General features: G+C 44.4%; 1 protein-coding gene across 1 annotated transcript in view; it reads left to right on the forward strand.

Annotated features, from left to right (window-relative positions):
- The window catches only part of MYO16 (myosin XVI), a 622,320-nt gene that overhangs the window by 395,554 nt on the left and 206,293 nt on the right, over positions 1–20,473 (forward strand). The window contains exon 17 of the mRNA XM_074983196.1: positions 12,864–12,975. Within this exon, the coding sequence (XP_074839297.1) occupies positions 12,864–12,975 (112 nt within the window). The remainder of the gene's footprint in view (positions 1–12,863; positions 12,976–20,473) is intronic.

Consider the following 20,473-nt stretch of genomic DNA (forward strand, 5'->3'; position numbering starts at 1 on the left):
AAATCATTCCTCTTGTTCTTTGGGAGCATAGGAATAGGTTTGAAATTGTGATAGGTTAGACCATTGTATTAGGAGAAAGATTAGAAAGATAAATCTACGTATATATTTCTTTTCAGATTTCAAGCACCTGATTTACTGTAAAGCAAGACTACATTTTATCCAGCGTATGTGCAGTAGTACAATTATCAAACAGTTTATCTTCTTAACAAACCCCATTTTGTGGGTCAGCTAATTTCTTCTTTTTGAAATAAACAGTTGATTACGTTCTTAAATTAAAACTTTTCTGTGTGCTGATAATCTCTTTGATTACAATAGACCAGGGTAAATGTTGACAAGATAGCATTTAAACAGATGGTCAGGCATTCAGTGGAAAGTAGTTAATTATTAGAACTGCACAGACTGCATGTGAACATCACTTGTCTGAGTAGCCACCATCATCTGAAAGGTTCAGTTTAAGAATCTTTAAATCTGTCACACTGTGTTAGGCAAGACTAAGACCTGATGTGTAAATGCACACACAGGCATGCAATTTTAAGACCCAATAAAACTATGTTAAGTAATTCCACATATGCCAGACTTCATAAGTTTCCTAAATGTAACCTGCCTGCATCAGATAATACGGGGAAAGGCCTGTGGCTTTGCTGTATCTGAGTAGCATTCTTTATATTTTTGACCACAACTTTTCCACACTTCAAAGATTTGCAATAACAAAAATAAGAGGGGATTTCTCAGCTAACAGGTCAGGAGCTATAAGTGTCACTCTGGATATGTATATACCTATGTATCCACCAAGACTTCATTGCCACATCACCAGAGAGCCATTCTGGATAGAAATCTAAGCTCAGAAATAGGGTTTATCATGAATTTTGAAAAACTGTCTGATGCCAGATATGGAGATTCAATAGTACTGTGTGCAGTTCAGGGCAGGGACATCTCCTTTATGCTCTCCTCAGCTGTTACTAGGGTTCCCTCTATTTTCTTTTTCATCCAGGGGCAGAATAAATTTTGTTATATGCATCAATGTGCTGATGTGCACCATCAATAGAAGCACATGCTATCAGCTGTGGGTGGCTGTGGATGATCTGCTAGTCAGCACCCAAATCTCTCCTGGGTGGCAGCTCCAGCATGCAGCTTACAAGGAACAGTGGCTGTTACCTCTTTGGGCAGAGATCCATGCCTGTCTCCCTCTTGACTGGAGACTTTCTAGGTTGAGCCGTTCCTTGCTCACACTATGTTATTCTCAGTGTTTGCACTTTGCTTCTTTGTTGAAGGCTTGTGAACGGTTGTCATTGAGTTCAGTTTCAACTTATCACAGTACTCTTTAATCAAGCACACTTATTTATAAGTTGAAGACTTTACAGAAAAAAATATTAAAAATATTGAAGGACCTACATGAATAATATTAAGCTTACCAGTGCCAACAAGGGCTCTGTTAAGAGTAAGTCCTCTGAACTTCATAAAGGGTGTTTTTTTGTTTTTGTTTTTTTGTGGTTACCACTTCAGAACAGCCCTATCTAAGAAGTAATGCACCACCCTCCCCCAATAAATAATTGAGCCAATTTGAACCTTTGATTTTGAGCCTCTAAGAACATGTACTCAGCAGTCACTCCTCAAACATAATTTGCAAAGTCTGTTTTTTTTAGGATGTATGTACACAGCAAAGATATTTTGGAATAATGGTCGCTATTCTGAAATAACTACATGAGCATCTATACAGTAAAAACGCTATTTCAAAATCACTTTGAAATAGCAGTTGGCTTATTTCGAATTCTGTGAACTTCATTCTCCAAGGAATAGTGTGTTTTCCGAAATAAATATTTTGGAATAGAAGCTATAAAGACAGAGGATAGGGACTATTTCTAAGTCAGATATTCTGGAATGGCTTATTCTGAAATAGTGCTGCTGTGTAGGCATAATGTTAGAAATAGTCTACATCCACCTAGCTCAGTTTTGAAAGGTGAACTTTTGAAAGCCACCTTTCAAGAGACTGGCTTTCAAAAGTGCATGTCCACGTATCAAAAGTGGATCAAGGTTGTGATCCACCCTTTCGAAAGACAAGTCCCCTCTCTCAAAAGAGAGCACCCACAGGTTCCAGAGGGCTCTTTTGAGAGAAAGGGCAAAGAAAAGCTGTGGGTGGAGTCGCATGGCAGACAAACCCTATGGGCACTGCTGCCTGGCGCTCCTTTAAAGGGCCTGTCCCCAACATCCTTGTTCTGCACGTGTGGAGGGCTAGCTTGCCACCCAGAGCACCGCAGACCCTGACCATGCGGAGGTGCCACTTTGGGGCACACTGTGGACCCCCAGCAGCTTTCCAACACCTTACCCCTCAAGGCCATAGTCAGCCTGCTGACCATGCTGCTAGCTGCTGTCCCGCTGCAGCCCCGCTGCAGCATCAGGGAGCTACCCTGATGGCCTCCCCAGTACAGATTGCTCATATGGGGTGATGCCAGTGCCCCCTCCCCTGGGTCATCCACCACCTGTGGGGCTACCCCACCAGCAGCAAGTGGTGGGACCATCTGGTGCTGGGAGATGAGGATGATATCTGCTGGTTCCAGAACTTCTGCATGACCAATTGGATGTTTCTGGAGCTATTTCACTGGCTTGCCCCAGCCCTTCAGCACCATGAAGTCTGAATGCAGTCCGTGCTCTCCTGTAGAAGAGGGTAGCCATTGCAATATGGAAGCTGGCCACCCTGGACAACCACTGGTCAGTCATCCTCCAGTTCATGTTGTGCAGGACCACCACTGGGGCCATCATCCTGGAGGTAAGACATGCTTGGGGCACCCACCCACCACAGGGAAGTGGGGCTTCTGGACAAGGGGGACCCTTGGAGGCTGGGGAAGGCAAGGGGGAGAGTGGACAGGGAAAGGGGGGAGGGGACAGAGGGATAGGGTGGAGGCTGAGGCCAGCTGCGGGGAGGGGACAGGGATGCATGGAGCACCCTGCCATGCAGTCACTGGTATGTTCTCCCCTCACCCCATGCAGGTTGTCTGGGGCATCAACAATATCCTACTTCACCATATTGTCTGCATCAGGGACCTCGATGTCGCCCTTGCAGAGTTCGAGGAGCTAGGCCTCCTCAGCTGCTTCTGGGCTCTCGGTGGTACCCAGATCGCCATCCAGGCCCTGGAGCATAGCACAGGTGCCTTCATAAATCACTAGGGGTACCACTCCGTGATGCTCCAGGTCATCTTGGACACCAAAGGGCGATTTATGGATATTTGTGTGGGGTGGTCTGGGTGAGAACATGATGCCCACATCTTATTCAATTCATGGCTCAGCCACAGGATGCAAGGGGGTATATACATCCCCCACATGGGAGCTCCCGATTGGGACACCTCCATGCCCCCCTGCATCATGGCTGATGCTGCGTATCCCCTGCACCCATGGTTGATGCATCTTTACATGGGACAGGCCAGGCCCACCCAAGACATTTGTAACAAGCACCTAAACTTGGCTCAGAACACCACCAAGTGGGTGTTTGAGCAGCTGAAGGGGTGCTTCTGCTACCTCCTCACTAGGCTGGAGGTCAGCCTCCCCAGCATGCCAGATTGGTGGGTGCATGTACTGCCCTCAACAATATTGTGGAGACAAAGCACAAGCCATTTGGGTGGGCTGGCAAAGCCGACCATGGTTATGACCAGGCACAGCAGGATGGGGTGCGGGTCAGGGAGGGCCTCCAAAAGGCCGGTGCCCAGTGGACCCCTATCACCCCGCCCCACACACACAGCCACCGCCACCACAACCCCCCTCCTGCACACCTACCCCGACTGCTACCCCACTATGAACCCCCTTCCATGTTCTCATACTCCACCGCCCCTCCAACATGCACCAGGGTCATGGGAGTGGTAACAAATTAACCATTTACTAGAGTGATACCAAAAGATTCCAAACTGTTTAAACAGATTAATAAACTATTTAGAAGAGGGATGTGGGGGGAACTATATGCAATAGGATCCTGGGGAGGAGGTGGGGGCCATGGAACTTGGAGGGGTTGCTGGAGAGGGGATGGGGGCTTTACTCCTCCACTGGGATGGAGGGCTGGGACCTGTGCTGGGCATGGGAGCCCCTACTGCCGTAGATATGGGGTCCTCATTGAGGCTGGCATGGGGCCAGGAGCATGCGGAGGTAGGGGTGCAGGAGAGGTCGAGAAGGCCCAGCTCAGGCTCACCAGGGGTCAAGGAGAGGGAGGAAGAGGTGGGGGGAGAAGGGAGAGCAATCGGGCCGTTACAGCCTGGGTGAGGGTGTCCAGGCTGCCTGCCACCTGATCCCAGGCCTCCTGCTCCATCGCCAGCCAGGCCCACATGACAGCAATGTCCTGCAGGGCGACAGTGTGGGCAGCAGCGGCGGCAGTGGCCTTCTCCTTCCCATGGTGGTGCCAGTGCACACCTAGGCGGCAGCCCCACATGGGCACTGGTAGAGATGTGGTCCTGGCCCCCTCACCCTCTGGGGCAGGGCTCCCTGGCCTGCATCTGGGGCTTGGCTGGCCCGTGGATGGTGGAGCAGTGGAGACAGACGGGGACAGAGGGGCAGGCCATCAGTACTGCGACCTGGCCCCGGAGGACACCCCCACCCTCCCTGTCCCTCCTGCCATCCCCGTCCAATAGCCTGAGGCCCCTGTGGGATCTGTGTCGCTGGGGATCCACACATGGATGGTGCACACACACGCATTGGTCATTCCCACCCCCCCAGGGTACATGGCCAGTGGTGCTGTCCATGGATGTGGGTGCTGAGTGCCATTTGTGGCTCCCACTGAGGTCCAGGGAGCATGGTCATCTGGGGTGCATCTGGGCTGGAGCTGGCAGACATGTGAGCGGCCTGCTGCCATCTGAGGCAGAGGCAGGTGCACCCGCCCCATGTGTTGGGTCATCTGACATGCACAAGACTTACCTGGGTGTGCCTCCAGGAACTTGAGGGAATCCTGGGTGGAGGAGGCTTGGCTGGAGACCTCTGAGAACAGAACAATGACAAAGGTCCCATCGCTGGAACTCCCAGCATCACCCTGGGCTTCCATCATGGTGGCAGCAGGAGTTGCTGCCTGAAGCTGTTCCTGGCATCTCTTCAGGCCTGCTGTTAGGTTCCATGTCTGGCCTGGAGCTGTCCAGGACGTGGGTTGGCAGTGCCACCTCCTTGGGCCCCAGGAGGCAGTTGAGCTCCTGGAAATGGGGACAGATGGGGGCCACTATCCCCAAGTGGCTGGCCGCATCATGGCCCCAGCAGTAGGCCTGCTGCAGTTCCTTTACTTTACTCCGCACTTGTTCTTCTGTGCGGGTGGGGTGACTCCAGGAGGTCAGGCTGGTTGACAGCCAGATGAAGGCTGTGGCATTCTAGCACTGGCTGGTCATGTGCAGCATCAGCTGTTCATCCCCTTACGGAGCAAGCAGGTCCTTAACCTCAACCTTGCTCCAGGAGGGTCCCTCTTTTTCAGCCCCTGGCTGGGGTCCTGGGAGCCCTCAAATGCCTGGGAGGGGGGCTTCTGAGAAGTCATGGAACTCCTGATTGGCGGACATGCTGCCGCAGTGTTTGCCTGGGGAGCACTGGTGTCTGCTGGAGGACACGCTGGTGGGAGCTTGTGCTGTCCCAGCTTCCAGCATGCTCTCAGCTTCCTGCCACAGGGTATCTGGGTCCCTCTGTCTTTAAATGCAGCTGGATGCACCAACCATAGAGCTCAGTCAAACGGCACCATGGAGGAGCCCCTCTTTCGAAAGAGTGTTGTAGCATCCACACACATTCTCTTTTGAAAGAAGGCGCTCTTCCTGAAATGGCAAGGGAGGAGTGATTTCAAAAGGAGCACTGCATTCTTTTGAAATTCCTTTCAAAAGAGCACGTTTTGAGTGTAGATGCTCCATGGGATCTTTCAAAAGAGCCTCTCCTTTCAAAAACTATTACAAAAGTACTTGCTAGTGTAGATGCTGCCATAGTGTACAGTGCTTCCAGGGGGCTCTAATCCAAAAATAGGATCTATTGTTTGTGAACACACTATTTCAGAATAAGTTTTGCTTATTTTGGGGTTTCTCTGGAGTGTGGACTCCTTATTCTGGAATAGCTTGTTTCGAAATAAGCTATTCCAGAATAACCCTGTAGTGTAGACATACCCTTAGTGAACAGAAATTTGTATTCATCTCCCACTAGCGATTCCTCAGGCAAACAACTTGACACTGCTGTTCCCAAAAGTCCATTCTTGTCTGACATATGGTACATTACAGTCCTTTACTGTTCATTACACTACCCGGATTTCACATCACAAGGGCTTGTGAGAGAGTACCGGGCAAAGGATTGCAGATCCTGCCTTCTGTCAGGCCCATGACTCAGAAGATGAACAAATTAGAGTGGGCAGGAGATAACCTGGCCCTAGCAGGGGAAGAAGAGACAGCTGCTACCTAATTAGCTTGGCACTAGAAATAAGCCAGAGAGAGAGCAGGTACAAAAGAGCAACAGACAGGCTATGTCTAGATTACAGCGCTTTGCCAACAGAAGTTTTTTGTCTGAAGATAACTTCCAACAAAACTTCTGTTGACAGCTCATGGCCAAACTGCCAACTGAATTGCAAGAGTACAAACTGCCCAGACACTCTATCGACAAAACAGCCAACCAGAAGCATGGCAGACGGGGCTGCCCGGAGTCCCAGAAGCCCTGTCTGTCAACAGAGGGCCCCCTACCCCAGAATGTCCAGACCGGCTTTTTGTTGACAGATCTCTGTTGACATAGCATTCCGCTTCATGGAGAGCGGAATAAGACTGTTGACGTAAGTGCTACGTTCTATCAATTTACTGTCAACAGAACGAGAACGTGTTGGGAATCTGGATGCTCCCCGGGTTTTGTTTACAAAACCTTCTAGTGTAGACATAGCCAAGTAGTAGAAGCAGGGTGGTAGCGCAAGCCTTTCTTCCTCCTTTCTGCAGGTGGTGAAGGGTTCCTTCTCATGATGAAGTGGTGTTGAAAACAAACCTGTAAATAAACTGCACTGTTGGTTAGTGTTGGTTAGTTTCAAAGTGACTTTATGTACCTAGCAGAAGCCAAGGTGGCCCTGTTACAAGTTGCATGTATTCGTGATACGTAATACAGTATACTCCAAAGCTATGTAAACTTAGTTCAGTAAGGTTTTTTCCAAGTATATTGCCACATCCATCACAGGCAAGTTCAGTTTAATTTACTTAGCTAGCTAAAATACATATATATATGGACAAATTTCATTAGGTAGCAGAGGCTGTGACTCCCAACTCCTTCTAAAAGATCAATTTAAAAAAAAAAACAAAAAAAACCTATCCCTGGTGAAATGTCTATTCCTGCCTTCTTTACTCTCATCAGCTATGTCTTACTACTCTATCAGGTCAGAACTAACTCTTCAGCAATTCACACAGTAAGCTGTGGCAACTTTCAAATTTGTTGGTAATAAGATTAGACATGTGACAAAAGTGTAGTGACCCCAAAAGAAGGGAGCAGTGAAGGTCTTGAAGTGAGATGACATTCGGTACTAATTAATGTGAAGTTGTGGGCACATAATTATCTAATTTGTATCGAAGCCAGGGATTACCTTTTTTCCTCACAGAACAGATGATGTATTTTACTGGCATATGGAGACTAAGCCTGTAAATCATTATTCCCACTGGAAGTGTTCCATGCCTGCAGTCAGGTATTTGCAGGAAAAAGTACTTAGAGTTCTGCCTGCAGAGAACTGTGACCACAAATTTTGGAAGCTGATGTTATATCTGCAGCTGAGAGTCTTTGTGGAAAAAATGAACTAAAACTAACAGCAATGAGGGAGGAATAGTTGTCCAGTGGTTAGAGCACAGGGAAGGAGGTGATTCTGTTCTGCATTCCGTATCTGGTACTATTGTTGACTCACTGGGTGACCTTGGGCAAATCAGTTAACCTTTCTGTGCCTCTTGTTCCTCAAATTTAAAATGATGATAATACTTAGTTCCACTGATCCATTTTAGGGTTTGTAAAGCCCTTTGAGAGCTTTGGATGAAAGGTACTACATGGATAGAAAAGTGTTTTTTCTTAGTATTAAATATTATGGGCATGGTTCTCAACTGTTGTAAATTGATATAGGACTTTTGACTTCAAAGAAGCTGTGTCAGTTCACTAGCTGAAGATCTGGCCTAATATTTATTTACTGACAAATATCTGCTCATCTCCCATGATTAATATGACCTACTACATTGAAAGGAAACTGTTGTTGGACCACTTAAATACTCTAGTATTAGTGAAGAGTTTAATAGATATATGAGGCTATAACGGAATGTTGTTCATAGTAGCACAAAGTAAGTAAGGCTACTATATGAATAGCATATGGCAACAAGAAGGGGAAAGTTTTAGCCTTTATAATTGCAAAAAGTCCTCTTCATCAGCAGCAATGTCATTCCACCCCAGCAACTGACATGTCAAAAAGAACATTATAAATGAGAGTGATCATAAATATTACAAAATGCTGATCTTTTATGGAATAATCGTGTATCTGTAATGCGAAATATGACATTAACAGTAATGGCTTGATTCACCACCAGTTTACTCCAGTTACACACCAATGTAACTGCTGTGTTTTCCCTGAAGATACCCAGTTTATTATGGGAGTAACAAAGCGGTCAATAGGGTCCTAAGACCAGTTGTGTGGTGAAAGTGGTCCTCAAAGTGTCACAAGATATTAGCATCCTGAGTCCAACTTTAACAACGGGGGTAAGTATTTTTAAAACCAGAAGTATATCTTTTCCAGCTGTCCTTTTTTCTGAGCTGGGATGGGTTGAATAACACAAAATGTGATTTATGACTCTTTTGGCAGTAAGCATGGCAGACTCGCTCTCTGTTGTTTGGATTTACGTAGTGTCTACCCAGAACTGTAAGTGCTTAAGACAATTTTAAAATGTGGCCTGCAACATGATATAAAAGGTGGCTAAACTGGTTATTTTAAGTCAAGGAAGGAAAAGAGTAACTTCTGAAGTTGAGCACGCCTCAGAAAATCTTCTGCCTGCAGCTGTCCCCCTTCTAAATATACAAGGGTGCCTTATCCAGAGCCTGTGCTGATCAAAACTATGGCAGAACTTTAGTAGGAGAATGAAAGTCTCTCCAGGCTACCAGGTCCTGAAGGTACTTAGGGTGCTATTATGAAAAGCACTCACCATTGGCCTAAGCTTGTTCCTATTGAAGTCAGTAAGAGTTTTATCATTGGTATCAGAGCTTGACCAACAGTGAACTATGGGAAGATCTCTCATTGGTTACCCAACATCCAGTTAACTTTCAACAAAGTGGGTGACCATGGCAGACACAAAGCAAAAGTCAATGAAGATTGAGACAGCTCAGCTCCTTCCAAGATAGGAGCTTCTTCCAAGAGTTGGCCATTTTAAATAAAATAGTTGTGTGAAAGCTCCTATATTAACACTTCAAAAACATTAAAAAGAGCTGACTAACCATGTTGTATTCTGCAAAAGAGAGAAAATAAGGGGCGAACCATGCAGAAAGATATGTAATTAATTCTTAATGAGGGCTGCTGGATGCTGATTCCTTTTGAAAATCTGCCTCTCAGGGCCCAGTTCTGCAAGATGCGGAATGCTCCCAGGCATTTAGTCAGTACTTAACAGAATCCAGCCATAATTATTTAAGATTTAATATACATTAGAAAAATTTACTGGTGGATCTATCCCAGGGGTCAGCAGCAGTGTACTGGCTGCTCAGCCCTGCCCCTCCTGCCCCATGCATCCACGAGCTTGCTCAAAGTTATGCCACCTGTAGATTAACAAAAGGCCAGATAATGCTGCCAATCACCACCTAAATGGTAAAGCTCTGCATCTTAATTTATTTGTTAATGAAGCTGGTGTAAGTAGGACTGTTTGTGACTTTAAAAAGTATTAATGCCTTTAAAGAGTAGCATTTGGGCCTTACCTGGAGGTCAAAAGGTCAAATTTCAGCACTTCTCCTCAGAAAGGGTGCTGACCCCTGATTTCTCCTGTTGGTGGGAATTTCTGGGCTTCTTTATACATTTGTCTTCCATCCACATTTCTCTGCCATTCTTTCAAGCAAGTTATCCCAATGTCCATTTAAAGTAAATCTGCATTGCTGTGACATCACACCATTCTTTCTCATAAGATATTTCATTATCTCATGTTTCTCATAAGATTTTTTTATTGTTTGCCTGGACCCCCAAGGAGACTGGTTAGAGAAGCATAAATAATTCTGATATCTAATTATAAAAGCTGTGTGCTCTCCTAAAAAACACAACTTTTGTGAGAGCTTTCTAAGGCCATGTCTAGACTACAAAATTAAGTCAACCTTAACTTGTGTCAGCCCCTTCAGTAATAACATGACTCATGCATTTCAGCACTTTTCCCCTTGCGTCAATGACACACATCTTCACCAGGAGACCCTGAGTTGATTGTATTGTCAGTTTGGGGGCATTACAGAGTGACTCTTAAAAGCCAGAAAAAGTTGACATAAACACCAGGTCAGTTATGCTGACCTAACTGCATTGACCTTGACTCTTTGCCACTCATGGAGGTGGAGTTAAGTGGGTGTAGCAGGGCAGTTACATCAGCAGGAGGAAGATTTAACTATAGACACTACTTCTACAGTCAGGCTGACCTTAACTTCTTCGTGTCAATGTTACCCTTTAAAGTAGACCAGACTTTGGTAATAATCTGACTAACTTTTCCTTCCCAGCTGGAATACAAATGTGTTCAGGAATTGACAGACCTCAAACCACTGTCAAGTTTGTTTATTATGGACATGGAGCAACTCAATGTGAAAATAGAAACACTCATTCTCTCTCCTTTTGCAATAAGATGTGATTAGATGTCTTGCTGTGCATGTTGCAGAGTGGCCACAAGATCTTAATACTAAGAACATTTCTAAAGCAGTTAGTCTTTGTGTTACCATATTCTACTAAATTTCACTTGTTATGTGGTATAGCTGTCTAGTACAGGTTGAACCACTCTAGTCCAGCACCCTCAGGACCTGACCGGAGATGAGAGAATTTGCCAAACTCTCGCAGGTTAATATTGTCCAGCAGCATTACCAACACTTCCACTGCTTGTTGAGCTCTTAAAAGACATTGGCTACGTCCACACGTGCCCCAAACTTCGAAATGGCCATGCAAATGGCCATTTCGAAGTTTACTAATGAAGCGCTGAAATGCATATTCAGCGCTTCATTAGCATGCGGGCGGCAGCGGCACTTTGAAATTGATGCGGCTTGCCGCCGCGCATCTCATCCAGACGGGGCTCCTTTTCAAAAGGACCCTGCCTACTTCAAAGTCCCCTTATTCCCATGAGCTGATGGGAATAAGGGGACTTCGAAGTAGGTGGGGTCCTTTCGAAAAGGAGCCCTGTCTGGACGAGACGAGCGGCGGCAATCCGCGTCGATTTTGAAGTGCCGCTGCCGCCCACATGCTAATGAAGCGCTGAATATGCATTTCAGTGCTTCATTAGTAAACTTCGAAATGGCCATTTGCATGGCCATTTCGAAGTTTGGGGCACGTGTAGACACGGCCATTGAGGGGTAAATTAGAGCTAAATAACAGCACACACGACTGGTGTCAGTAAACAACTTTATGGACTGCGGGAAACTAGTCCACACCCATGATAAGTGGTTGTCAAGTTAACTAAAGTCATGCTGGATTATGGATGTTGCCAGATGAATGTGTTCCAGATTAGAGAGTTTCAACCTGTAATACATGTTGGTTCTTTCTCTTTTCCCCTCTGTGCTTTTACCTCAGAAGAGTTTTTTTGTGAGTGTGTGGTAGAGAACACATTGCAGAGATATTTGTACTTCACTGATACTCTCTTTTCAGTGCATATTATATATTATCATGGATTGTATGACTCAGTACATTTAACACATTTATTGTTAAAGTGAGTACTCAGCACCTCTCAGGATCAGATACTATTTTGAAGCAGTGGGGGAACACCAAGCCATAAGAAAATTAAGGAATCTAACTACATCGTCCATCTAATTAATTCCCCAGGCATTCAGTGAACTTGTGGTCAGGCTGATAGGAGTTGAATTCTGTAGTCCTCCAACCACCACAAGGTGAACTTAAAGCACTCAGAGAGATGGGCTGGAGAATTACCCATCTCTAGGGGTCGGGGGAGATGGGTGGGGGCACCCTCTGGCAGAGGCAGGAATTCTAGTCAGTGGCAAAAGAGAGGCAGGAGGTCCTTCTAGGTCAGCAAGAGCATGTGAAAGAATCATAGAATCCTAGGGCTGGAAGGGACCTCAGGAGGTTTTATAGTCCAGCCGTCTGCCTAAACCAGGATCAACCCCAAGGGGTGGAGAGGAGGAGAGCGGTCTTCTCTACTGGCAGAAGAGCTCAGTGGCATAACTTTAAACTGACTCCTTTAGCTTTAGCTTTAGCTTGCGTTTGGGCTTTGGGTATCTGAGAACTGGGGATTCACAATTAGTTCCTTGTCAACCTCACTTTTTCCTGTGCCTGAGCTTGGCTTTCCAACAGATAAAAATCAACCTTTTTGAGCATTTGGAAGAGCACAAAAGAGGGAACCGTCAAGCTACATGAAAATTAAGCAATCTCACCTGACTCCTCTGAAATGGCAGAAATGCACCTCGCAGGTTGTATCCAAATACACACAAATGCCACAAGGCAAACTTGTGAGCTAATAATTGTGTATAATAATGGGCGGTTATGCAAGAGCCTCAGGAAATGTAGAACATAAACACATTCTGTCACAAGTGCCTTTCCTTCCGCGAGGTGAGAGAATGACTCACCGAGTCTCCTGTAAACACTTAAGAACATTATGTACAGGTGGTTGTGTATGACTTGCATTAGGTTGGAAAGCAAAAGATGACTTGTAACCATAGAATCTTGATTGTGTGCCAGCCTCATAAAGGCTATGTGCTTTTTTTCCCCTGTGCAGGTATCTGAACCAGACTGCACTGGAGGAGACACCCTTAACAGCGAACACAGTCAACAGGGAGAAATTAGCTGTCCTAAAACAGGCCCTAGCTGCTTTTGGATTCAATAACCTGGTAAGTTACACAAGCCTGTATGGTCCATACCTTTTACCTAGTTAAAAGCAGATCATAAGAAACTCACACTGACAGACCCTCTCAGAAAAGTATAGGCTTGTTCCTTTTTTGTACCAATGAAACAAAGTGCTAGTTCACTTCTGAGAAAATTACTGTAATCACTTTTAATTAGATGCAGCATCGCCAATGTAAACCTTTTTCATTCTGAAAGATTCATGAAACAGCTGCAGGTTATAATCTGGTGAAGAATTGAATTACATAATGTCTAGATAACAAGAAACAATCAAATCCCACATGACAGAATCTTTATAAATTAAAAAACAAAAAAGAACTGTGGGGATCTTTCCCTTTCTGATTATATCCCTGTTCCTTTTAATTTTGTGAAGTATACATTCCGAATGCTGTCTGATTGCGAGCATCTGAAAAAGGCAGATACATAATTAGACACACAAAATTGCATTCAAGTGACCTGAAAGATTTCACTTCAACTAACAAAAGCTACAAGGATCAGCTGAATCCAGAAGGAGAGAGGCAGTTCTTGATTTTGTCCTAAGTGAAAGAATGGATATGGTCCAAGAGGTGCACAGAGCTGCACTGATCAGTAATAGCACCCCTAGTGGAGTTAAACGGTCTTGATGATAGGAGATAATGGTAAATAAACCCACCACAACAACATTGAGGTTTAAAAGGGGTAACTACATCAAAATGAGACAGCTAGTTAAACAGACTTTAAGAGGTACTGTTGCAAGGATGGAATGCCTGCAAATTGCGTACAATCTACTTAAAAATACTATTACAGAGACTCAGTACGTTTTTTTTCTAGGAATAAAGGTGCCGGAACTCAAGTCTGATGATTCCTCATAGGTGTTAGGGTGTTCAGTTTTAATGCCCTGGTACCTGCACTGCTGTGGGGTGACAGAGGGGCTCCTGCCCCATCCCCAAGCTGCTGTGGGACTGGCAGGGACTCCTGCTCAGTCCCCACATTGCTGCAGACCCAGCAGTGAAAATTTTTCTGGTGCTGGAACTCCATTCCGGTGTATTCTACTAGGAAAAAAGCTCTGCAGAGACTCAAGCTAAACATATACATCAATTTTTTAGAAAAAGCCATGGGGGCTAAACAGCAGAAGAGGTGGTAGAGACAAAAACTCAGCCTGTAAAAATTGGAAGTCAAAACCTGCTGAGGAAAATGGAAAGGAACGTAAGCTCTGAAAGCCAAGTGTAAAGATGTAAGGCATTCCAGGAAAGAACTTGAAGAACATCTGGGGGCATATATCTACACATTAGAATTATTCTGAAATGAACTGTTCCAGAAGAGTTATTCCAGAATGGCTTATTTCAAAATAACACTGCTACACACAAAATCCCTGTGTCTACAAGAGTCCCTCCCTTTTGGAAGGGGCATGTTAATGAGCAGGCTCGAAAGATGCTAATGAGGTGCTTCCATGAATATGCAGTGCCTCATTAGCATAATGGCGGCCACAACGATTCAAAAGTGCAGCTTTTGGAATCACGCGCCGCCTGTGGAGATGGGACCTTCCGAAAGGACTCCCCCAGTCTTTGAAAGCCCTTCTTCCTAACATCAAGCCTCACTTTCTAATTGCCATGGCCGCCATTATGCTAATGAGGCCCTGCATTTTCATGGCAGCGCCTCACTGGCATCTTTCGAACCCGCTCATAAACATGCCCCTTCCAAGAGGAAGGGGCTCGTATAGACCCAGGCAACGTGTTTCAAAATAGCACTTAGCTTTTTCAAAATACAGCGTCTACACACAATAGAGCCTATTTAGAAATAGAGCCATTGGACGCACTATGGCTTATTTCGAAATAGGTTCTATTTCCTGTGGCTATGTCTATGGCACAGCAATCTTTCGAAAGAGCATGTCCATACACAAAAAAAGCAGATCAAAACATCTATCCCAGTGGTTCCCAAACTTTTCAGCATCACGCCCCTGTTTTGATTTTTGAGAAACCCTCACAGAATCATAGGGCTGGAAGGGACCTCAGGACGTCATCTAGTCCAGCCCCCTGCTTCAAGCAGGATCAACCCCTAGTAAGTCATCCGAGCCAGGACCTTGTCCAGCTGGGACTTAAAAACCTCAAGGGATGGGGAATCCACCACCTCTCTAGGCAACGCATTCCAATGCTTCACCACCCGCCTGGTGAAGAAGTAACCTACACCTCTCCTTTCAACTTCTGACCATTACTCCATGTTCTGCCATCACACGCCCCCCACCTCTTATTTACCATCATCCAACCCCCACTTTTAATAAAAAAAATCAATTAATAATTTAAAATAACAAAAAACTTGATATAAGATTTTATTTAAAATTAAAAATAAGCACAAATAGTTTTTCTTGGCCCCTTGTGGGTGCCTGGTGCAGCCCCAGCTGGTCAGACACCTGAATCCCATACCAGCCGCCAGAGCTGCCTGCCCACCCCCACCCCCGAGCCCCACACTGCCGAGGCCAGATGCCAGCCCGAGCTGCCCAAGCCCCATACTGCAAGGGGCAGCTGCCTGCCTGCCAGCCCAAGCCACCCAAGCCCCACGTTGCCATGGCCAGCTGCTTGAGCTCTGCGCTGCTGGGGCTAGTTGACTGCCACCCAGCCTGAGCCGCCCAAGCCCCACACTGCTAGGGCCAGCAGCCAGCCTGAGACACCTGAGCACTGTGCTGCCAGGACCAGCCACCTACCTGCCAGCCCGAGCCAATCAATCCAGGCATCACCAGCCCCACTGCCAACTCTTACTCCATCCCCCTCACCCAAGCCAGGCACCCCCAGCCCCCCATCTAACCCCATCCTCCTCCTCATCCCCCATCCCCCAACCCACACTCAGTCACCTTTGCAGGAGGCAGCTAGCTCCACATGAGTCTTCTCTGGCTGCCTGCTTTTCAAAACAGCTGTGCCGGGTCATCCATGTAAAATGGCAGGGTCTGAGAGCTGGAAGCACAGGCCGGCTCTTTCTACAGTTAGGGGGGTGATGGAGGGCTGAGTTGCCTCGCGCTCCCCCCGGAATTTCTTCGTGCCTCCCCAGGGGGCACACACCCCAGTTTAAGAAACCATGATCCATCCACTCTGTCACTAGAGAGCATCCACACAACCCACGCTCTTTTGAAAGATTGGGCCAGGGGTAAAAAAAAACCAGTACCATGAGAACTGCTCTTCAAAAAAAGGGCCCGCAGAGCTTCTACACAGGCTTTTTTCAAAAGAAGCTTTTGAAAGACGGCGGTCTTCCTGATCCGGGAGCAGAAGAGAGCTTTCAGTAGGGCCTCATCCTTTCGATTTCAGATTGAAAGAGCACATTTTGTGTGGAGATGCTCTGTGCGTTCTTTCAGAAAAGGACGGATTTTCTGAAAGAACTTGTTAGTGTAGGCGCTATTCCTTATGGAATGAGGTTTACCAGTTTCCAAATCAGCCAACCACTATTATTTTGAATTATCAAATTATTTTGAACTAACAGTAACATTGTGGAGATGCTAGTAAAGTTTAAATGGCTGTTATTTTGAAATAACTTTGCTGTGTGGACAAACAATAGGTAAAGAAATAAAAACTGGGAGCAATTTTTTAAGTACCTCAGAAGCAGGAAGCTTGCCAAGTAGTCAGTGGAGCCGTTGGATGACTGAGCTCTAAAGGAGCACTCGAAGACAAGGCCATCAAAGATAATCTAAATGAATTCTATGTGTTAACCTTCACTGCAGAGGATGTGGGGGAGGTACCCATATCTGAGCCATTCTTCTTAGGTGATAAATAAGATATCAGTAAAGGAGGTTTGGGAACAAATGTGTAACTTAAACATTAATAAGTCACCAGGACCACATGGCATTCACCCAAGAGTTCTGAAGAATCTCAAAACCAAAAACTATTTGTGGTTCATAACCTTTTGCTTAAATTAGCCTGTGTACCAGATGACTGAAGGGCAGCTAATGTAATACCTATTTTTAAATGATATTCTGGCAATTATGAGCTGGTAACCCAGGTAATTCAACTGAAACTACAGTATAGAACAGACTTGTCAGTCACATAGATGAATAATATATTGCGGAAGAGTCAACGTGGATTTTTTAAAGGAAAATCATCCCTTACCAATCTGTCAATTTTTCTGATAGTCTCAGCAAAGTTGTGGACAAATGTGCTACAGCTGGTGTAATGTTTTTGGGCATTCAGAGAGCTTTTGGTCCCTTGCCAATGACTTCTACGCACAGTAAGCAGTCATAGGATAGAAGGGAAGTTGCTGTCATGGATCAAAAGCTATTCAAAAAGGTAGGGGAAAATTGTCAGTTTTCAGAACAGAGAGAAATAAATAGTACATTCCCCCAAGGATCAGTAATCTGCTAAAAGGGGTGATGAGTTAGGGGGCTACATTTGCAGATGACACAAAATTAGTCAACATGGCTAAGCAGATTGCAAAGAGCTACAAAGGGATCTCATTAAATAAGCTACTGGACAACCAAATGGCAGATGAAATTCAATAATGATAAATGCAAGGAAATGCACGTTGAGAAACATAATACCAACTAAGCATGCAAAATAGGGGGGTCTAAATTAGCTGTTACTACTCAGGAAAGAGATCTTGGATAATGGATAGTTCTCTGAAAACAAACACTCAATGCGCTGCAGCAGTACAGAATCTAACAGAATGTTAAGCACCATTAGGAAAGAGATAAATAATAAGCCAGAAAACGTCATAATATCATTAGATATATACATGGTATGCTCATACCGTCAGTACTATGTATAAATCTAGTCTTCTCATCTCAGAAAAGATATATTAGGATTGGAAATGGTAGAGAGAAGTGATTAAGGCAGCGTCCCAATTTTATTTGGCCACAGAACCCTTTTAAACTAGAAAAAATTTTGCAGAACCCCTAATAACAGTCTTATATAAGGAGCTGAAAAAGTAAGGATAATAATAAACAAATGCAAAGTGAAGTCATGAGATCAACACTTAGTTATATTTAAAAACAAAAATCACATTTGATTTAATAGAGTGAGTACAGGGCTTTACAGTGGAATAAAACAGGCGATCACACCACTGACTGACTACATGTGCATCATTGTCCCCACTATCTGGCTAAGCTGGCATTACACAAGGATGCTGATCATGGCAAACAGAAATAAAAAATTGTTTTTAATAAAATTCATAAATGATTTAATATTAATTCTTATTTTTAAATCATGAAATGTTATTGTAATGGAATTTTCTCACGGAACCCTTATTTTCATTTCCTGGAACCCCCAGTGGTTCTGTGTAACCCTATCTGGAAAACTCTGGATTAGGATACAGGACAGTTTCCATTCATGAAGAAATTAGGAAGACTGGCACTGTTCATTATAAAAAAGAGGTGATTAAGGGGAAATATCATAGTGGGCTATAAAATCATGAAAAATGTGGAGAAAGTGAATGAAGGGTTATTTACACAACACAAGAACTATGTGTCACCTTATGAAATACATGAATTGCAGGTTAAAACAAACATAAAGAAATACTTCATGCAATGCACACTCAGCCTGTGGAACTTGTTGACAGGGGATGTTATGAAGGCCAAAAATATGACTGGGTTAAAAAAAAAGAATTAAATAAGTTTATGGAGGATAAATCCATCAATGACTATTAGTCGAGCTAATCGGGGATACAATCCCATGCTTTAGGTGTGCCTAAACCTCCAGCTGCCATAAACTGGGATTGAAGGATCTCTTTTGACAATGTCCCTGTTCTGTTCAGTCCCTTGGACACATCTGGCACTGGTCACTGTCAGAGGACGGGATACTGAGCTAGAGGAGTCATGGGTCTGACCCATTATAACCATTCTTATGCTGTTAAAGAGAAGCTGTAAGTCTGTCTTGAACAAGATAATCAGGCAATGGAGCTAATTTGGGAATGAGTCAAGAAGGAAAACTGAAATGGGAAGCAGGAAATCTAGATGGTTGGATGCAGGAACACCCTTGCATGCTATGTAAGCCCCTTTCAGATCAGAAGCATGTCCAGATGACTGTGACTTTCAATATATTTTATACATTTGTACAGTGCCTAGAAACTAGAGTCTGTAGGCATTACCACAGTGCAAACAAATCATAAATCTCCAGTGATGACACATACAAAACAAATACCTGATATCAAGCGTCATCCTGGAAAAGCTGAAAAAAATCAATATGACAAAAGGCTAGATTGTCATATAAGTCACATATAGGCAATGTTTCTAATTAAACGTTCTCAGCAGTTCTCAGCAATGATTAAAAAAATAAAATAAACTGGAAACAACAAGGTGTAAGCTGTTACCTTACTAGGAGCTAGACAGAAGTGATTGTGGTGATGGAATATTTTGCCGTTACTTACTACTGCTTAGTTAAGCTAGCAACTACTGTTCCACTGTCAGCCATAGTTTGACACCTATATGGACCTTCATTATAAAGAAGGCATTTGTGTGGTTGCTGCTAACATTTAGCGCTTATTTGGAATACAATTAATTGCACTTTTCTTTATTTTTGATGGGCCAATTCCTTACAGAAGTCAAAATAGTAAAATTCTAAGTAAGTTCTAAGTAAATTCTAAATTCTAAGTCCTCCATTTAGTCCATTGTGCAGTCCTTGAATACAATACACAGGTTACTCTGGATCTGTCAATAGAATTCATTTTTGTAACATACCAAATGTGTATGCAAACCTTCAGGAAGAAGCAGAACACTAGCTAGTTTTTATAGTTCTACATCTTGGCAAATAGTAAAATATTCAGCTGTGATTTCACACCCAAATTAAACATTTTGCCCTGAAAGGTCATGTTATCAAATTAAAACCCTGAAAACACTTTAAAAATAAAACACAGTAAGTAAACTGCCTCTCTGTTCTGACTCTCCCTGCCTACCATGTTCATTGGAAAAAGGACAGTGCCAATGTCTGAACAGGGTGGGACTCCTAGCCTGAGTGACAATAAAAAAAAGCAGAGCAGCCTCATTCTGCAGAGATGATACTAGTAGCTATATTGGACAAAGAAATTCTGAAATCAAATGGGATGCTTGGCATACTGACCGTCATATTAATTTGCGAAGTGCTGCGTTAGCTCAGAGCTACTTTCGTACCATTTTGGTATTCCAGCTCTCAGAACAAACCAGAATGTGAATGAGTTTCACTAGTGCTTTTGTTTGGTTAAGGAGAGGAGCTTCAGCCCCTGAATACAAACTTACAGAAAAACTTCTGAGAGCAGTGTAGGAAAGTTGAGAGCACTTTATTATCAGAAGCAGAGTTTTCTCTCAGAGCCAGATTCCCAGTTGCATCACAGCTCCACTTGGAACAGCTCAGGAATGGAACTCAGGCAAAACTTAGACCAACATCAGGTTTCTTTTATTTCACTAGCCTTGCAAGAGTCATTCAGCCTGCTGAGGATCAGTGGGGTATAGCAACGCTATACACATGCCTGTTATGCTAGAGGTCATATGGTGGTTAATATAGAACCAGCCACGCTCCCTAAATTAGCTCTACTCCAGCTTTGATATCTGTGGGGGTGCAG

The sequence above is a fragment of the Carettochelys insculpta genome, chromosome 1 (assembly GCF_033958435.1).
Source record: "Carettochelys insculpta isolate YL-2023 chromosome 1, ASM3395843v1, whole genome shotgun sequence".
Lineage (NCBI taxonomy): Eukaryota > Metazoa > Chordata > Testudines > Carettochelyidae > Carettochelys > Carettochelys insculpta.